The sequence below is a fragment of the Paramormyrops kingsleyae genome, chromosome 18 (assembly GCF_048594095.1).
Source record: "Paramormyrops kingsleyae isolate MSU_618 chromosome 18, PKINGS_0.4, whole genome shotgun sequence".
In the NCBI taxonomy this organism is placed as follows: domain Eukaryota; kingdom Metazoa; phylum Chordata; class Actinopteri; order Osteoglossiformes; family Mormyridae; genus Paramormyrops; species Paramormyrops kingsleyae.
In genome coordinates, this window is record NC_132814.1 from 11,287,939 (window position 1) to 11,303,676 (window position 15,738).

The 15,738-nt window shown below is 46.2% G+C and overlaps 1 protein-coding gene across 14 annotated transcripts in view; it reads left to right on the forward strand.

The window, feature by feature from the left end:
* LOC111837980 (disks large homolog 3-like) overlaps window positions 1-15,738 on the forward strand; it is an 88,485-nt gene that overhangs the window by 35,779 nt on the left and 36,968 nt on the right. For all 14 annotated transcript variants that reach the window (XM_023800478.2, XM_023800486.2, XM_023800487.2 and 11 more), the window contains 3 exons: window positions 12,747-12,800; window positions 13,100-13,150; window positions 14,947-15,071. In XM_023800478.2, coding sequence (XP_023656246.1) covers window positions 12,747-12,800; window positions 13,100-13,150; window positions 14,947-15,071 — 230 coding nt within the window. The remainder of the gene's footprint in view (window positions 1-12,746; window positions 12,801-13,099; window positions 13,151-14,946; window positions 15,072-15,738) is intronic.

A 15,738-nucleotide genomic window follows, 5' to 3' on the forward strand; every position in this document is an offset into this window, starting at 1 on the left:
CAAAAATCAAGAAATGTTTTGATTTTTGATCAAGGAGTTGCTGCATATTTTTGTAGTTTTTAACCAGACCCCTACTGCTGAACATTAAATTGTTTTCGGTCCATGAAATATGTTGATTTTTTTAATCCACCATTTAAAATTGCATTTCATGCACAGAGACTTTGTAATTCCTTAGTGATGTATTACTTGGGTCTCAGGTATCTTTATTTATCCCGAGCAGTTATTCGTCTCCTTGTGGCTTGTTATCTTGTTATATATTTCAGATGTAATTCCTGGTAGTCTCTGGCTACAGAGAGCAGTCCTGTCCGCGATATGAATCATTAGCTGTGAATGAATATGTTATGCTACATCATTCTTTATGTCTTTGCTTTTCTTGTATTGCAGCACATTTCCTTATCATGCACTATTGTTTCAACCATGGAACACAACCCCCTTGAGACCGGCATGTTTGCTTATTTTTTTTCCAAAATGCCATCTTGTTCAGCTGTATTAAAAGGAATGAGTTGAACACAGAACTCAGTCAGTGGGCCTCTGGGTTCATTATCAGTCATCATGGCTCTGTTGGATACGGTACCCATAGCGCTGACTGCAGTAAAGCTGTCAAGCCGACAGAGACGGATATCACATGTGCTTGCGGCCCTGGTGGGTGATTGGGGAGGTGGTGCGGGGGTAAATTAGAGTCCCAGCACCTAAATAAACTCTGAAACTTCAGCCAGCCCTGGTCCCTGGTCCCGTTGGCGCGGGCCTCTTGCTTCAGGTTACACGGCTCTTCGGACTCGGTGCTACAGTAACTTCCTGTGTAGCTTTTTTTAAACCCTTAAACGATCTTTGTCATCTAAAGCTACATTTTAAAACAGATTTTTGCTTTTTTATGCTCTGTGCCAGAATCCTAGACGCATGATCTAGCTTTGGCGAATTTCATGGCTGCCAAGGATTAAGATGTAAGAGGTTGCCCTCTTTCCCATGACACCCTAAAATCAATACGCTCTCATGGTGACCTCTGTTCTCCTTCGTCTCTAGGGCATCCGCTGCCCCTGCTGACCTCTGCTGGAGTCTCATCAGTGTTTTATTCACCCACAATGATATATCGCTAACCTCGCCTGGATCTGACAAACAGGCAGGCATCTTCTGTACTGGCCTTGTTTGTCATTCAATATTAAACAGACGGGTGCATTTTTCTTTTTTTTTTTATTTAATCCTATCTGCAGAGACTCAAAGTTGTGTATCATACATCATCCTACCCCCCCCCCCCCCCCCCACACACACACACACACTCCTAGAAAACAAGATCCAGGTTACAGAAAAGCAGCGGAGATGTTTGGCACAGGTACATGGTCAGCAAGCAAAAATCCAGCATATGAGCTGGCAGGACCAACAGCTCATATGGTAATGATCATTTGACTGGCTAATGAAGGATTTGTGTTACATAAGCACTGCGGCTTTTATTGTTTTCTTGTTTTTAGTGGAAAAGAATATGGCAGCGAGAAGTCGTTTAAAGCACTGGAGGTTTTCCCTTCCTATCTCATCCCGCGTCGGAACATCGAGTCTGTTCTGCCGTGAGGCGTAGCCATAGTAACAGGCTGATTGTAGGAGCTGCGCACAGAGGCGTGAGGATGGTGTAGCTACAGTTGAAGGCTAACAGCAGTAGCATATTTGCAACGTTCCAGCAGATTTACCGCATTGGCTGCGTCTGTGATGCCGACCGCTTCGGTGATCGTCACGGAAACGCGGCTGCCTTATACACACTTCGCTCCCACTTTGTGTTTTCGTGGATGTCAGTCCAGAGGCATTTGCACTTTTGGGTCAGCGTCAGTGTATTTTTCCTCTTGCCTTTGCTCCGTTCCTGGCCTCTCGTCTCTTTCTGAAAAGCTAAAAGCTTCGCTGCTGCATGAATGCTCTTTCTGCTCTGCGTGCCGTCTGGGGCCGCGGGAGCCTGAAGCCTGAGACTGACTCGTATGCGGAGAGCAGCCCCCTAGAACCGGGCCTTTGTCAGAATGGGTCACTGCAAGCCAGCCAAAATTTTGCTTTTGCCAGAAACCATGAAGCATCTCCACAGGTCTCCTTTTCTTCTGCCATGTGGTGATATTAATTTCACATCTAATGGGACATACATAAAGAAAGCAGTGCAGCATATAGCATGAGTGTAAGGTAACCAAAAGGCAGGCCTTTCATACGGGACGAAGAGCGTCGTAAACATTCCTGTGAAGCAGGATTCTTGAGTGCCAGTAAACATGACAGAGACGGACACCAGAAGATATAACATTGCTTCCTCACGTCTCTGCTCATCTAAGAGCCAAAGGCGGATATTTTCCAATTTGTAACAGCTTAGCAAAATACAGTCTGCAGACATTCCCCCTTATCCTTTAGTTTAAAATTGGAGCATCTCTATTAATCTACTGGTTTTTTCCCCTTAGATTTTTTGTGAGTTCTAGTGCGTGAATGATTGAGTTCAGAAAAATGGCCTCTGATCAGCACCAGCGTTCAGTGACTCATCCCAAGATTTGGAAGGATCTGAATACCAGAATATACCAGAATATACATGATATGTGAACATCGCGACCAGAAGCAAAATATCAGCGACTGCATCACAAATAATAAATTGATTTGAGTGTTATATACATTAATATGAAGAAACTACTTATTTATATATGATTATACACACGTATAATATGCAATACTGTGAATATTCACAAGGCAGAAAATGGCAGCCTTTCATTGGCTGTGGCTCTTTTTTCGAGAGGTTTTCCCCGACAAGGAGTGATTCTTACAATCAAGGCAATGCTGTCCTGACGTGTAGAAGTTCCGAGGTTTCATGACCGTTTTTCGATGAACGGCCACAATGAATGCTTACGTAAGATCTTAGAATAACCTCTGCTCTTGTACTTTCTAATATGCCGTTTCGCGTGCATTTTGATACAGATGGGTCCAGGTAGGTCCATGTAAGAAGATCGGTTTGGCTTTATCATCGGCCGTTACATTCTCCTCTTATGCGCCTTGCGGTGCCTGTGTGATACCAAGAGGGTGCAGCACTAACGGAATATGCTGCCTGCGCTTTCTGCAGATCCAGATCCGGTCATTTTTAAAAGCCCAATACAGATACTTTGGATGAGAATTCCGCATTAAAATTCCAGTTACATAATCAACACAGTGCCCATACATTTTGCTTACTCATCCAAATGTCCCGACATTGGGAGATGTTGGAGGATACCTAACCGAACGAGGACTAACCTGTCAGCCCCTTTGGGCTATTTTGGTTTCTGCCGGATCATGTTGTGATACTGAAGTGTTAACCAAAGCATAGCATTTTCTTGGTGGCCAACCATATGCTCTCTTTCACTTACAGTTAATGGTGCTTTGTGAATGATAGCGAAACACTACAGCAGGCTGTAGATTCTTCTGTTCGGCCCTGGTGCCCGGTAGATGCAAACCCTATTATTGATTTTGCCGCATATCTCACTCCTCAAACTCCAAAGGCCAGTGACGCCCAAAGCCACGATGAGTCTCTTTGTCATACACACAACACAAAGGAAATTAGTAATTGCTTGCTTCGTAATCTTTCATCCTTGTTGTGCCTGAGTCCTCATATAAGAGGGCCATGAATTAAACTAACATTGTGTTAATGATGTTTTCCTGTTGGGTTTACAATATCACATAAATATTTACTAAATTGCTTTGCTTTTTAGGTTTGTTTTCTACACTCATATTACATAAGATGTGCATTACATAACACTTAGCACTATTTTTACTGTGTATTTCATGTAAGGTCAGGTCATTTTGGCTGATTGTGGTGGATGGGTTCATTCATTTGCTGTGGATAGTCAAATCGCTCGATCCCTCGACTCAATGGGACATAGGTGATTAGAAATTCATTTTTTTTTCCTGTGACGCTTGTAGAACAAATAATTTGGGTCATAAAAGAGCTGCCACAGGAGTCATTTAAGTGAGATTCTCTTCCCAGTGGTTTTTTCAAAAGCATTTGGCAAGAAACCTGCTATAATTTTGAAGAGTGTATTCATGGATGTTTTCTCAATTGTGTGTATAATGTGAAGTCATATAGCATTTTTCTCTTATCATTCTAATTACCGCTAATGTCCCTTCACACTTAACACAGCTTGCTAGCTAGGCAGACTGTGCAGTGCAGAGTTGAAAATGAATGTGGCAACCACAGTGTCTTGGAATAAAGATCACAGTCATGACACAGGAGGGTCTGTCTTCACCTTGTAGTCCTGAAGACCACAGTCATGATTCAGGAGGGTCTGTCTTCCCCTTGTAGTCCTGAAGACCTCAGTCATGATTCAGGAGGGTCTGTCTCCCCCTTGTAGTCCTGATGACCACAGTCATGACTCAGGAGGGTCTGTCTCCCCCTTGTAGTCCTGATGACCACAGTCATGACTCAGGGTGGTCTGTCTCCCCCTTGTAGTCCTGAAGACCACAGTCATGACTCAGGAGGCTCTGTCTCCCCCTTGTAGTCCTGAAGACCACAGTCATGATTCAGGAGGGTCTGTCTCCCCCTTGTAGTCCTGAAGACCACAGTCATGACTCAGGAGGGTCTGTCTCCCCCTTGTAGTCCTGATGACCACAGTCATGACTCAGGAGGGTCTGTCTCCCCCTTGTAGTCCTGAACACCACAGTCATGATTCAGGAGGGTCTGTCTCCCCCTTGTAGTCCTGATGACCACAGTCATGACTCAGGGTGGTCTGTCTCCCCCTTGTAGTCCTGAAGACCACAGTCATGACTCAGGAGGCTCTGTCTCCCCCTTGTAGTCCTGAAGACCACAGTCATGATTCAGGAGGGTCTGTCTCCCCCTTGTAGTCCTGAAGACCACAGTCATGATTCAGGAGGGTCTGTCTCCCCCTTGTAGTCCTGAAGACCACAGTCATGACTCAGGAGGGTCTGTCTCCCCCTTGTAGTCCTGAAGACCACAGTCATGATTCAGGAGGGTCTGTCTCCCCCTTGTAGTCCTGAAGACCACAGTCATGATTCAGGAGGGTCTGTCTCCCCCTTGTAGTCCTGAAGACCACAGTCATGACTCAGGAGGGTCTGTCTCCCCCTTGTAGTCCTGATGACCACAGTCATGACTCAGGAGGGTCTGTCTCCCCCTTGTAGTCCTGAAGACCACAGTCATGACTCAGGAGGGTCTGTCTCCCCCTTGTAGTCCTGAAGACCACAGTCATGACTCAGGAGGGTCTGTCTCCCCCTTGTAGTCCTGATGACCACAGTCATGACTCAGGAGGGTCTGTCTCCCCCTTGTAGTCCTGAAGACCACAGTCATGACTCAGGAGGCTCTGTCTCCCCCTTGTAGTCCTGAAGACCACAGTCATGATTCAGGAGGGTCTGTCTCCCCCTTGTAGTCCTGAAGACCACAGTCATGACTCAGGAGGGTCTGTCTCCCCCTTGTAGTCCTGATGACCACAGTCATGACTCAGGAGGGTCTGTCTCCCCCTTGTAGTCCTGAACACCACAGTCATGATTCAGGAGGGTCTGTCTCCCCCTTGTAGTCCTGATGACCACAGTCATGACTCAGGGTGGTCTGTCTCCCCCTTGTAGTCCTGAAGACCACAGTCATGACTCAGGAGGCTCTGTCTCCCCCTTGTAGTCCTGAAGACCACAGTCATGATTCAGGAGGGTCTGTCTCCCCCTTGTAGTCCTGAAGACCACAGTCATGATTCAGGAGGGTCTGTCTCCCCCTTGTAGTCCTGAAGACCACAGTCATGACTCAGGAGGGTCTGTCTCCCCCTTGTAGTCCTGAAGACCACAGTCATGATTCAGGAGGGTCTGTCTCCCCCTTGTAGTCCTGAAGACCACAGTCATGATTCAGGAGGGTCTGTCTCCCCCTTGTAGTCCTGAAGACCACAGTCATGACTCAGGAGGGTCTGTCTCCCCCTTGTAGTCCTGATGACCACAGTCATGACTCAGGAGGGTCTGTCTCCCCCTTGTAGTCCTGAAGACCACAGTCATGACTCAGGAGGGTCTGTCTCCCCCTTGTAGTCCTGAAGACCACAGTCATGACTCAGGAAGATCTGTCTCCCCCTTGTAGTCCTGAAGACCACAGTCATGACTCAGGAAGATCTGTCTCCCTCTGAAACAAAAGGGACTTCACTCCCATAAGAGACTCTTTCATTCCCATCTATTGTGGTCATTACATTTACGTCTCGACACACAGCAAACAGGTGTATTGGATAAGATACAAATTACAGTCAAAGGAGAGGAGATAGTGACAGGTTCATAATTATCACTTTACTACTGTGTATACATACATATCTCCTCACTGCTATTTAGTTACGCTGCCATTTCTTCTTTCACTGCCAGTTACTGTAGTCATAAAGTATTCCTCCCTCTCCTCCCTGCTTCCCCCTGGCCTGCAGTGGTAGCCAGACGGCGATGTGGACGGCGATGTGGACGGCGATGTGGACGGCGATGTGGGAGATGCTGACAATCAGCACAGCCTACGCCGAGCTGCTAGGGGTGTCAGCATGATCAGTGTGACACAGCTTTAAAGAGATTATCTATGTTAATAATATGATGATGATAATATATGAGATTAATCTCTACAATGTATCTGTGTATCTGCTGTTCCAGGTGCTTCCTCTTAAATTCTAAGTGAACAACAAAGGGATTATATTACAATAGTTTACTACTGATGATAATAACATAAAACAGTGTATCCTCTGGCTTCAGCAACTTTGATTCATAAGTCCATTTGGTGAAGATTTGAAAAGAACCCTCACGAATCAAGTGACTTTGCTGAAAGTAACTTCCCTGCATCGCTCCGAAATCCTGCACCCAGGAGAGTTATTTATATATAGCTGTCAGCTCCGTTTGCATGCTGGGGTTGTACCAAGATTGCTCCAGTAAGGTCTGCACTAGGGCTAAAATGCAGCACTGGTCAAAAGTTTGGACACACCAAGCTGCCTACAAATGAGAGTGATAGTGTTGCATCACATGACCTGGCCACCTGACCTAAACACAACAGAGATGGTTTTGTAGGAGTTTGACCGGAGAGTGAAGGAAGAGCGGCCAATGAGTGCTCAGCATATATGTGGGAGCTCCTTCAGGACAGCTGGGAAAGCATCCCAGGAGGCCACCTCATGGAACTGGCGTAGAGGGGACAGTGTGGTCAGCCAGTCTCTGGGGCAATTGGGGTCAAGGGCCTTGCTCAAGGGCCCAATGGTGGGATCACTCTGCCGACCCAGGGATTTGAACCAGTAACCTTCTGAGTCCAGATCCACATACCTGCCCCCCATCAAATTATTTTTTTTTGTTTAATACTTTTTTGGTCAGTGCATAATCTATCTATATATCATTCTGTAGTAATGATGTCTTTATAACTGTTCTAAAATGTAGACAATATTACAGATAAACCTTTCTATGGATAGGTGTGTCCAAACTGTTGACTGGTACTATGTATACAACCTAAATGTTTGTCTTTACATTCAAGACAGAGCTTTTAGACTGATTTCTCTCAGTCATGTGTACAAATGCACGAGTCAAATATGAAGCAGTTCATATTTACTAATATTGGTGTTACACATCTTTGCCGTTTTCCTACTTGACCCAGGACAAAAGTCACTCAGTCTTGAAAAAATAGTTTAATTAAAAAATGGTGACATGTTTGGGGACAGTTAAATATGTGCCAGTCATGATAATGAAGATAATGATCATAATAATTACTAGCAAAGTAATTGCTCTGTGGGCTCACATCAGGACAATCAAAAATATGTAACGGCCTTCACGGCGTACGGGGCATGGCTTACGCACAACGAAGAGCCTTTCACTTCGTCGTTAATGAAGGAAAATACTGGCCAAATAACGCTGCTATAATTTGCCACGGTCTTGTACTAAAATAGCCGCTTTCCGGTTGTAAGAGGCCTATCAAAGCTTAGTTAATTGGAGCAGCGATTGGCGCTGCACTTAGATGTGCCCTGACTCTGCGCTGGCACTCCGGGCCTTTGCGTCAGACTCACTCATACTTAGTAATCGGCATTGTCTTCCACCAATGAAGCAGCGCATCGTGATGAATGGGCTCTATTTAAAGACCTGGACAGCAAGCCTCTGCATTCTGGCCTCTCCATGCCGCTCACGTGTGTAGGTGTACGGATGCGCTCACAGATCACCTATAACCGCTACCGAAACATTGTAAATAATGCTTTTCACTCTGCGAGGGTAGGGAGGAGTGGGATGGGAATGAGGCTCCCTTCATCTCCTGCCCTCAGTCTGTCCTGAGGAACAGAAGAAGGCAGATCCTGGTCTGGGCCGCGTGACAGGCCCCGGCGCAGAGCGGAGTGCCATTTTCCTGGAGCCCGGTCCACTCCCCTGGGGGAGGGGACAGGACGGGGGAGGGCCTGAGGCTCTGTATTGTGGTCGCCATGGGAACACATGGATTATTTAACAGACCTGGAAGGGGGGGGGGTGGCAGCATGGACGGAGCCCTGGCCCCACATCCTCAGGGACTTGCACGGGGCCCTCGGTGGGTCCTGTAATCCCAGAGGCTTTGCAACAAGGTCCGAGCAGGGAGGCGTTGTGCTGCTTCTGGAGCTAACAAAGCACCCCACCGATAACGAGTACGGCCCGGCTCCGCTTCTCGCTAATTAGTGTTCCGAGCATTAGCTGCTTCTGAGCGGGCGAAGCACATTTATAACGTAAATAAATAAATAAGAACTAACGGCACTTAGTGCCCTCGCGGAGTGGGCGTTTATTAAAGTGTCACAGGAACAATACGAATAATTTGTGTTTCGGTCGCTACCCACAAAGTCAAATGAAGGACATGGAAAGACTCTATGATCTAAGCAGGCTTGGGTGGTTTTACGTTAATATGGTATACCACGGTGTTTTGGATATCCCGCGCTATTAAAGTTCGTTGTAATATTTCATGGGGATGCATTCCCCACCCTGCTCAGCAAATTTTATCACCAAGATGCAATAATACCAGAAGAACGCTGCTTTTGAAAATACAGTGAAAATACCATTTAACACTGTGTACACTGGACACCGTGATGGTATGAAAAATTAGATACTGCCAAAGCCTAGATGTACAACACTGGACACTGGTATTTCTGTATATATGGCTGCCTGTCAATTTATACTATATATACAGAGCTCTCTGCCTTTATTTACGGTGTTTACTTAGGGTTTTTTTATAATAATATAAATATTTTTAATGTAAGTAAATGTTTTCAGTGTGAGTGAGCCGTGAGGAACAGCAGGTTCATAGCCTGATCGACAGCAAGGACAGAAACACAGTCTGGAAGAGAGGGAGCTGGGGATCTTTGGGGATCGTTTGGGATCGTTTGGCACGGCTCGGCACGGCTCGGCACTCTGGTGTGGCAAACGTGGTCTGGCTGGGCCGGCAGGCGAAGCCCCGCCACCCACCACTGCTGAAGACCTCTAACGAGCTGGGGGCAAAGTATGAGGGACAATGGGATTTAAGATAATCTGAGTCAGATTTGTGTAATTCCATCTGTAACTCCTCGTTTACTGCCTTCTGCCATATCTGGTCATGATCTGATCTTTTCTGTCCCACCCCCACCCCACCCCCCCAGTTACCGTTACTCCAAAAACAATGCTTAGTCTACTGCTTGATCTGATACCCCTCTCACTGTGTACAGAAGGCAAACCCTCTCAGTTGGGGGCTCCCTGATCTATTGGGGGATCCCTGATCTATTGGCGCCTCCCTGACCTACTGGGGGCTCCCTAATCTATTGGGGTCTCCCTAATCTATTGGGGGCTCCTTGATCTATTGGGGGCTCCCTGATCTATTGGGGGCTCCCTGACCTATTGGGGGATCCCTAATCTATTGGGGGCTCCCTGATCTATTGGCGGCTCCCTGACCTACTGGGGGCTCCCTAATCTATTGGGGGCTCCCTGATCTATTGGGGGCTCCCTGATCTATTGGGGGCTCCCTGATCTATTGGCGGCTGCCTGACCTACTGGGGGCTCAATCTATTGGGGGCTCCCTGATCTATTGGGGGCTCCCTGATCTATTGGGGGCTCCCTAATCTATTGGGGGCTCCCTGACCTATTGGGGGCTCCCTAATCTATTGGGGGCTCCCTGATCTATTGGGTGCTCCCTGATCTATTGGGGGCTCCCTGATCTATTGGGGGCTCCCTGATCTATTGGGGGCTCCCTAATCTATTGGGGGCTCCCTGACCTATTGGGGGATCCCTGACCTATTGGGGGCTCCCTGACCTATTGGGCGCTCCCTAATCTATCGGGGGCTCCCTGACCTATTGGGGGCTCCCTTACCTATTGGGGGCTCCCTAATCTATTGGGGGCTCCCTGACCTATTGGGGGATCCCTGACCTATTGGGGGCTCCCTGATCACCTGGGGGCCCCTAATGCACCTACACACCAAGTTGTCATTATCATCACATGCAGCGATGTACATTTTCTGTGTCAGCATGCATCTCATCTATTGTATCTCTTTAAGGACTGAGGTTGCTCTCCAGTCAGTAGGTATCACATGGTATGATTGGGGCTCAGACTGGTTGAGGTTCGTGAAGCTGACGCAGCTGCCTACAGAGTGCACTAATGGTAGTTGTTAATGAGTCACGGCTTGAGGCTGCAGATCTGATATTACCTTTCTTTTCCCAACATATCTGCAGAAGGGCGTGCTTCAGCATGGGTTAGGCCGCCCTGACGCACTGCTCGCTCTACGCCACCTACTGGAGTGCAGCCCCATTCTCACTCCAGAGGGAAAGTCCTGGGCCATCTGCACACGCCATTGTTTCCTCCTGGTTTGCCTTTCTGATTTTCTGATCCTGCGTACAGGGATTATTGAGATCCTAGCCAATGACTTATGCTGGGTTTAGTCTGCATGCATGAAAGCATACTGACCCTGAGCCCATGGTGCCGTAGTGAGAAATAGGGTAATTAAACACTGTACAAACAGATGCACATTATGAAGCGTTTCTGAGGCTAATATGCTTTTGTGTTGTTATGCCATTACTGATATTCTTTCATTTTACATTTCCTCAGGAGTCTTTGTCACGCTGTCATTTTCATGTATAACAGTCAATGCAGAAATGATCAATGTAAAGCCTCTCCCCAGGTCACGGTGGGGTTACATTCTGACAAACCGATCATAAGGCGAAAATATCGTAAGGCGAAAATGCATTTTAGTACAGTACACCTAACCTGACAAACATCATAGCCTAGCCTAGCCTAGCCTAGCCTAGCCTACCTTAAACATGCTTAGAACATTTTCATTAGCCTACAGTTGGGCAAAACTATTAACACAAAGCCTATTTTATAATAAAACGTTAAATATTTCATGTCATTTATTGAATAATGTACTGAAAGTGAAAGGCGTTTATCCATCGTAAAGCTGAAATATCATAACACGTCCCATCGCAACCCTGGGAGCGTCTGTACATGTGTGTATCATATATTTAAATTATTACACATATGGTACGTGTTTGCAAATATATGTGTGTGTGTGTATATATATATTTCTGTGTGTGTGTGTAAAAGCACAAGAAATCTTTCACCTTTTCTTTTATCAAGCACTTGGCAAGAGCAGCTTGAAGAGTAAATAAACTGTTTATTTAAAGCTCTTTCTCTTTTTTAAGGGGTGTGGGCTGATCTAAAGGTGTCAAGTGTTCCCTCTTTTGTTTGCGTTTGCTTTTTGTAACGTTTGTGATGTTGCATCTTGCATAATGCAGAAGGGATTTGGCTGGTATCTGCCACTTTAACTTTCGAGTCAAATCTATGTGCGAGGCTGTTATGGTAAATAACAGATATTTAGCTCAATCAGACACTCAGCGGGGTTAATATGTGTCCGGAGCCGTGTCGCCGAGGGTCAGGAAGGTCATTTTCATTATATTTAATTGTCTTTGATTACGATAGTATTTGCAGGCTGGCCCAACTTCATGCTAGCGTGTCAAGCAGGGGAATTTAGAAAAATTGGAATCAGAGGGCCAAATTTTTCACTTAGATTGCACTCTGGGGGGTGTTATGGTCCTTTTCCAGCTTTTGTGCAGAAGGTTCTGGCACAAAAATAACAGTTCTGGCCGGGCCTTGACACCCAACCTGTGGTCTCACCCACGTGCGCCTATTAATGCTGGAATGGTAGCCTGTCTGTCGCCCAGCCTGGCATCCTTCAGGGTCCCTCTGTGCAGGCCAGAGTCCCCGCAAAGCGGCTCCTCTCGCCAGATGTGCTGGTTAGACATTCAGCATGCGCTCATTTGCATCTCGGCCGGCGGCTGCCATGGCTGCTAAGCAACGCGTGGGACGGCCAGTTCTGAAGGTGGTGTCCGAACTCCACCTGACACTTGGCGATGGATGATAAAAAATGAAATATGCACCAGAATTAATTACATTGCAATGCATAACAGTCTGAGATTTTTTTAATTATTTTTTTTTTGCCCACACGACGAGGGGCTGGATTTGCAGTAGATATGCGCAGAGCTCAGTGCTCGTCTGCGACAGTGATGAGAAACGCTCCCAGACACATCTAGCGTATAGCGGACCGGATCATACTATTGCCGTTGTTTTATAGCAAGGTTGTATGTCGGAGCAGAGCGTTGGATTCCACCGTAGCTTGATGAAGTTCCTGATCACCGAAACCTGGGAGCTGCTGAATTGGTGAATCAGGAATTCTCTGAAACAAACTCTCCGTCAATCGCAGCATCCTCCTGTAGCGCTGGACAGCCTTTTTATGGTTTGCCTGAGAACTGATGGACGGGCATTTTGTTGCAGAGGGGCTATATTGCACTTAGGAGTGACTGTGTGAATCTACATTTTGCAGGCCAACCCACCGCCGATCCTGGTCAGTGCCGACTCCTTGGATGCAGGACCTTATGTGAGTATCAAGCACCCTCTTTCTCACTCTCAATCTCTCTCTCTCTCACTCTCATTCTCTCTCTTTATGCTTCATATCATATTTCAGTCAGTGCTTAGTGACTAAAAAACACCAAAACGTCTACTGCTTGGTCATTTATACGTTACTCTCACATAGCAACCATCAGAAGCCCGTTGTAGACCAGTCCCAGCTTTGTGTTTTTTTTTTATCAGATTTATGGATTATTTACAATATCAATAGAAAAATATTATTAATAGCATGAATTGATTTATTTATTCTGGTGTCATGATCTCTCTCAGGTAAATGGAAGTGATGGGATGTATAAGTATGAGGAGATCATTCTAGAAAGGGTGAGTATTCTGACGTTGAAAAGGCCACTTCCACTGCACATGTTTTTTTTATGTTAAAAACCATTTTGAGGTGTTTTTACCACTTAACTATATTTACAGTAATGTATGTGACAATTACAGAAGGAAAATATAAAGTTAGTGAATGTTCTTATGGAAGTAAACTGCTGCACTATATTATTCTTTAATATGTATGACATGAATTCCTTATGATTGAGTATTTTTCCTTGTGTTTAGTTATGGCCACTAGATGGCGATGAAGCACTCCTTCGTTTTATTACATAGATTGATATGTACGTGTTGCAGCCCACCAATGAGACAGCGAGAGATTCTTGGGCAGGTTTGGCCGTTCTGCAGGACTGTGTTAAGATCAGTCATAGACAGATCTGCCCTGAAGCGAATATGACTAAGAGCTTCAGGGGCATCTTCACACTTAATCTCAAGGGAAACTTCTCGATCTTCCACCCTACAGGAATACAGCTATGTCCCCTATATAAGTTATGTCCCCTGTCCCCCTAATATCGAACTCTCCTATGCCGTTTGTGTGTACGCCCCATAGAACTTACACAAATCATAAATGTGGAAGATAAGCACTCATCTGTTAAATCCCACTCTGAACGACGCGTTAGCGTGTGGCATTTGCTGGCTAATCCGTGTGGATTTGTTCCGATCCGGAGTGACGTGCAGGAACTTCCGAGATTTCCTCTGCTTTCCTCTGATGTGGTCAGAGCTCATTAATGAAAAAAAATAATAATTAAGCCCTTTCTGTCTTTCTGTTGCTTTCTCCCAGGTCTTTGCTCTCCGTGGCTCGTTCCTCCTGATTTTACGCGACACGCACACGCTCACACGCACACGCTCACAGTGCACTCTTGGCTTCGTGAAATCACCGCGGCTGCATTTCCGATGTTTTTTCCTGCCAAGTGTATGCTACTGTATGCAAAATCAAATGACTATTATGTGAATTATTTGAATAATAGTTTATGTAAGTTGGCAAATAAAAAGACTCAGAATTACAATAACAAGCTTTTCATTTTCATCAAACAGTGCCATTTTCCTATTGAGGTTAACTGTTATTTCATATTATACAACATATTGTTACCTCATATCCTGTGTACAGGATGATGTGGAATACCAAGCCTTCACCATGTTCTGATCTGCTGACATAAATGGTCAACAGCTGTTTTTTTCTTTTATTTTTGCTATTAAGTCCGGCTGTATTTTCGCAAAGTGGCAGAAGGTGCTACATACTGAGGCTTGAGCTGCAGAGGCTCCTCAATCTGGGCACTGACCCACCAATATCACACCAGAACAGGGCTAGGCAGTCCTGATCCCGGAGTGCCGGTACCCAGCAGGTTTTCCATCCTGAGATCAGGTGTGGTACATCAGAGAGCAGGTAGGATGGAAAACCTGCTGCATATCGACATTCCAGGATCAGGAGTCTGTACCCCTGCCCCAGAAAATTACTTTGTATGTCTCACAAAAACAGGTATTTCATCCACAGAAACCACATCAATGTCCCAAAGCACTTTGCACCGTTTTACAGGTGTTTTCCATAAAAATAAAAACACAGGAAAACACACAAAATAGCCATATTGGGAAAACTAAAAATAATTTCTTGACCCCCCCCCCAGGCAATCTATTATTAGAATAATTACTGTTACGATCATGCGAGCAGCACACATGGTGTGTGGCTGAGAAGGGGTCCCATGCAGATTTCAGTGTCACAGTGTACGTCGCCCCCCCCCCCCCCGTATCCATTACCTGTTCTAACCCTTCACCGCTCCCCCCCCCCCACACAGGGTAACTCCGGCCTCGGATTCAGCATCGCCGGCGGGATCGACAATCCTCACATCCCCGACGACCCCGGGATCTTCATCACAAAGATTATTCCAGGTGGAGCGGCTGCCATGGACGGCAGGCTGGGGTATGTGGCCACGCCCCCGGGCCCCTGCGGCCCCGGGCCCCTCCTCAGAGGCCCAACCCAAAACTCACTGTCACAGCTTCGTGGGATTCCCAAGTCCGTCCTGCCAGACAATTAACCCCCACTTTGTTCTCACAATGGATATTTTGTGGTTAGGAGTGTAGGACAACAGTGCATGAAATAAGACACTGATATAATGTGCTGGCCAGTTTCTGTCCCCCCCCCCTTCTGAGTTCATTGTCCCTTCTGCATGGTCAGCATTTCAAAAATCCATAATACGGGCAGTGAGATCATCTCCCGGTTGCGTTAGCCGTCATCACGTCTGTACCCGGGCATTCACTGGAAGAGCAGCCTAGCTGCACGTATGCTGCCTTCCATTTACCCCAGAGGCTGGAAGCCGGAGCTGGGACTGACGTCATGCCTGAGTTAACCGCGTTCCAGTATAGCCAGTCGGATGCCTGTTTCAAAAAAGCAGGATTTCTTGCTTAGCTGGATAACCTATCGGATTTAAGGTGCCCCAGTTTAAATGACATTTATCTTCATTCACTTACATTTAGCCCAGACTGCCTCAAATCCGTTAATTATCCGGCTAAGCAAGAAATCCTGCTTTCAGAAATGGGCCCCAGTTCTAGCTCAGTTAATTGTTAGCTACAGTTAGCAATATCAGTTG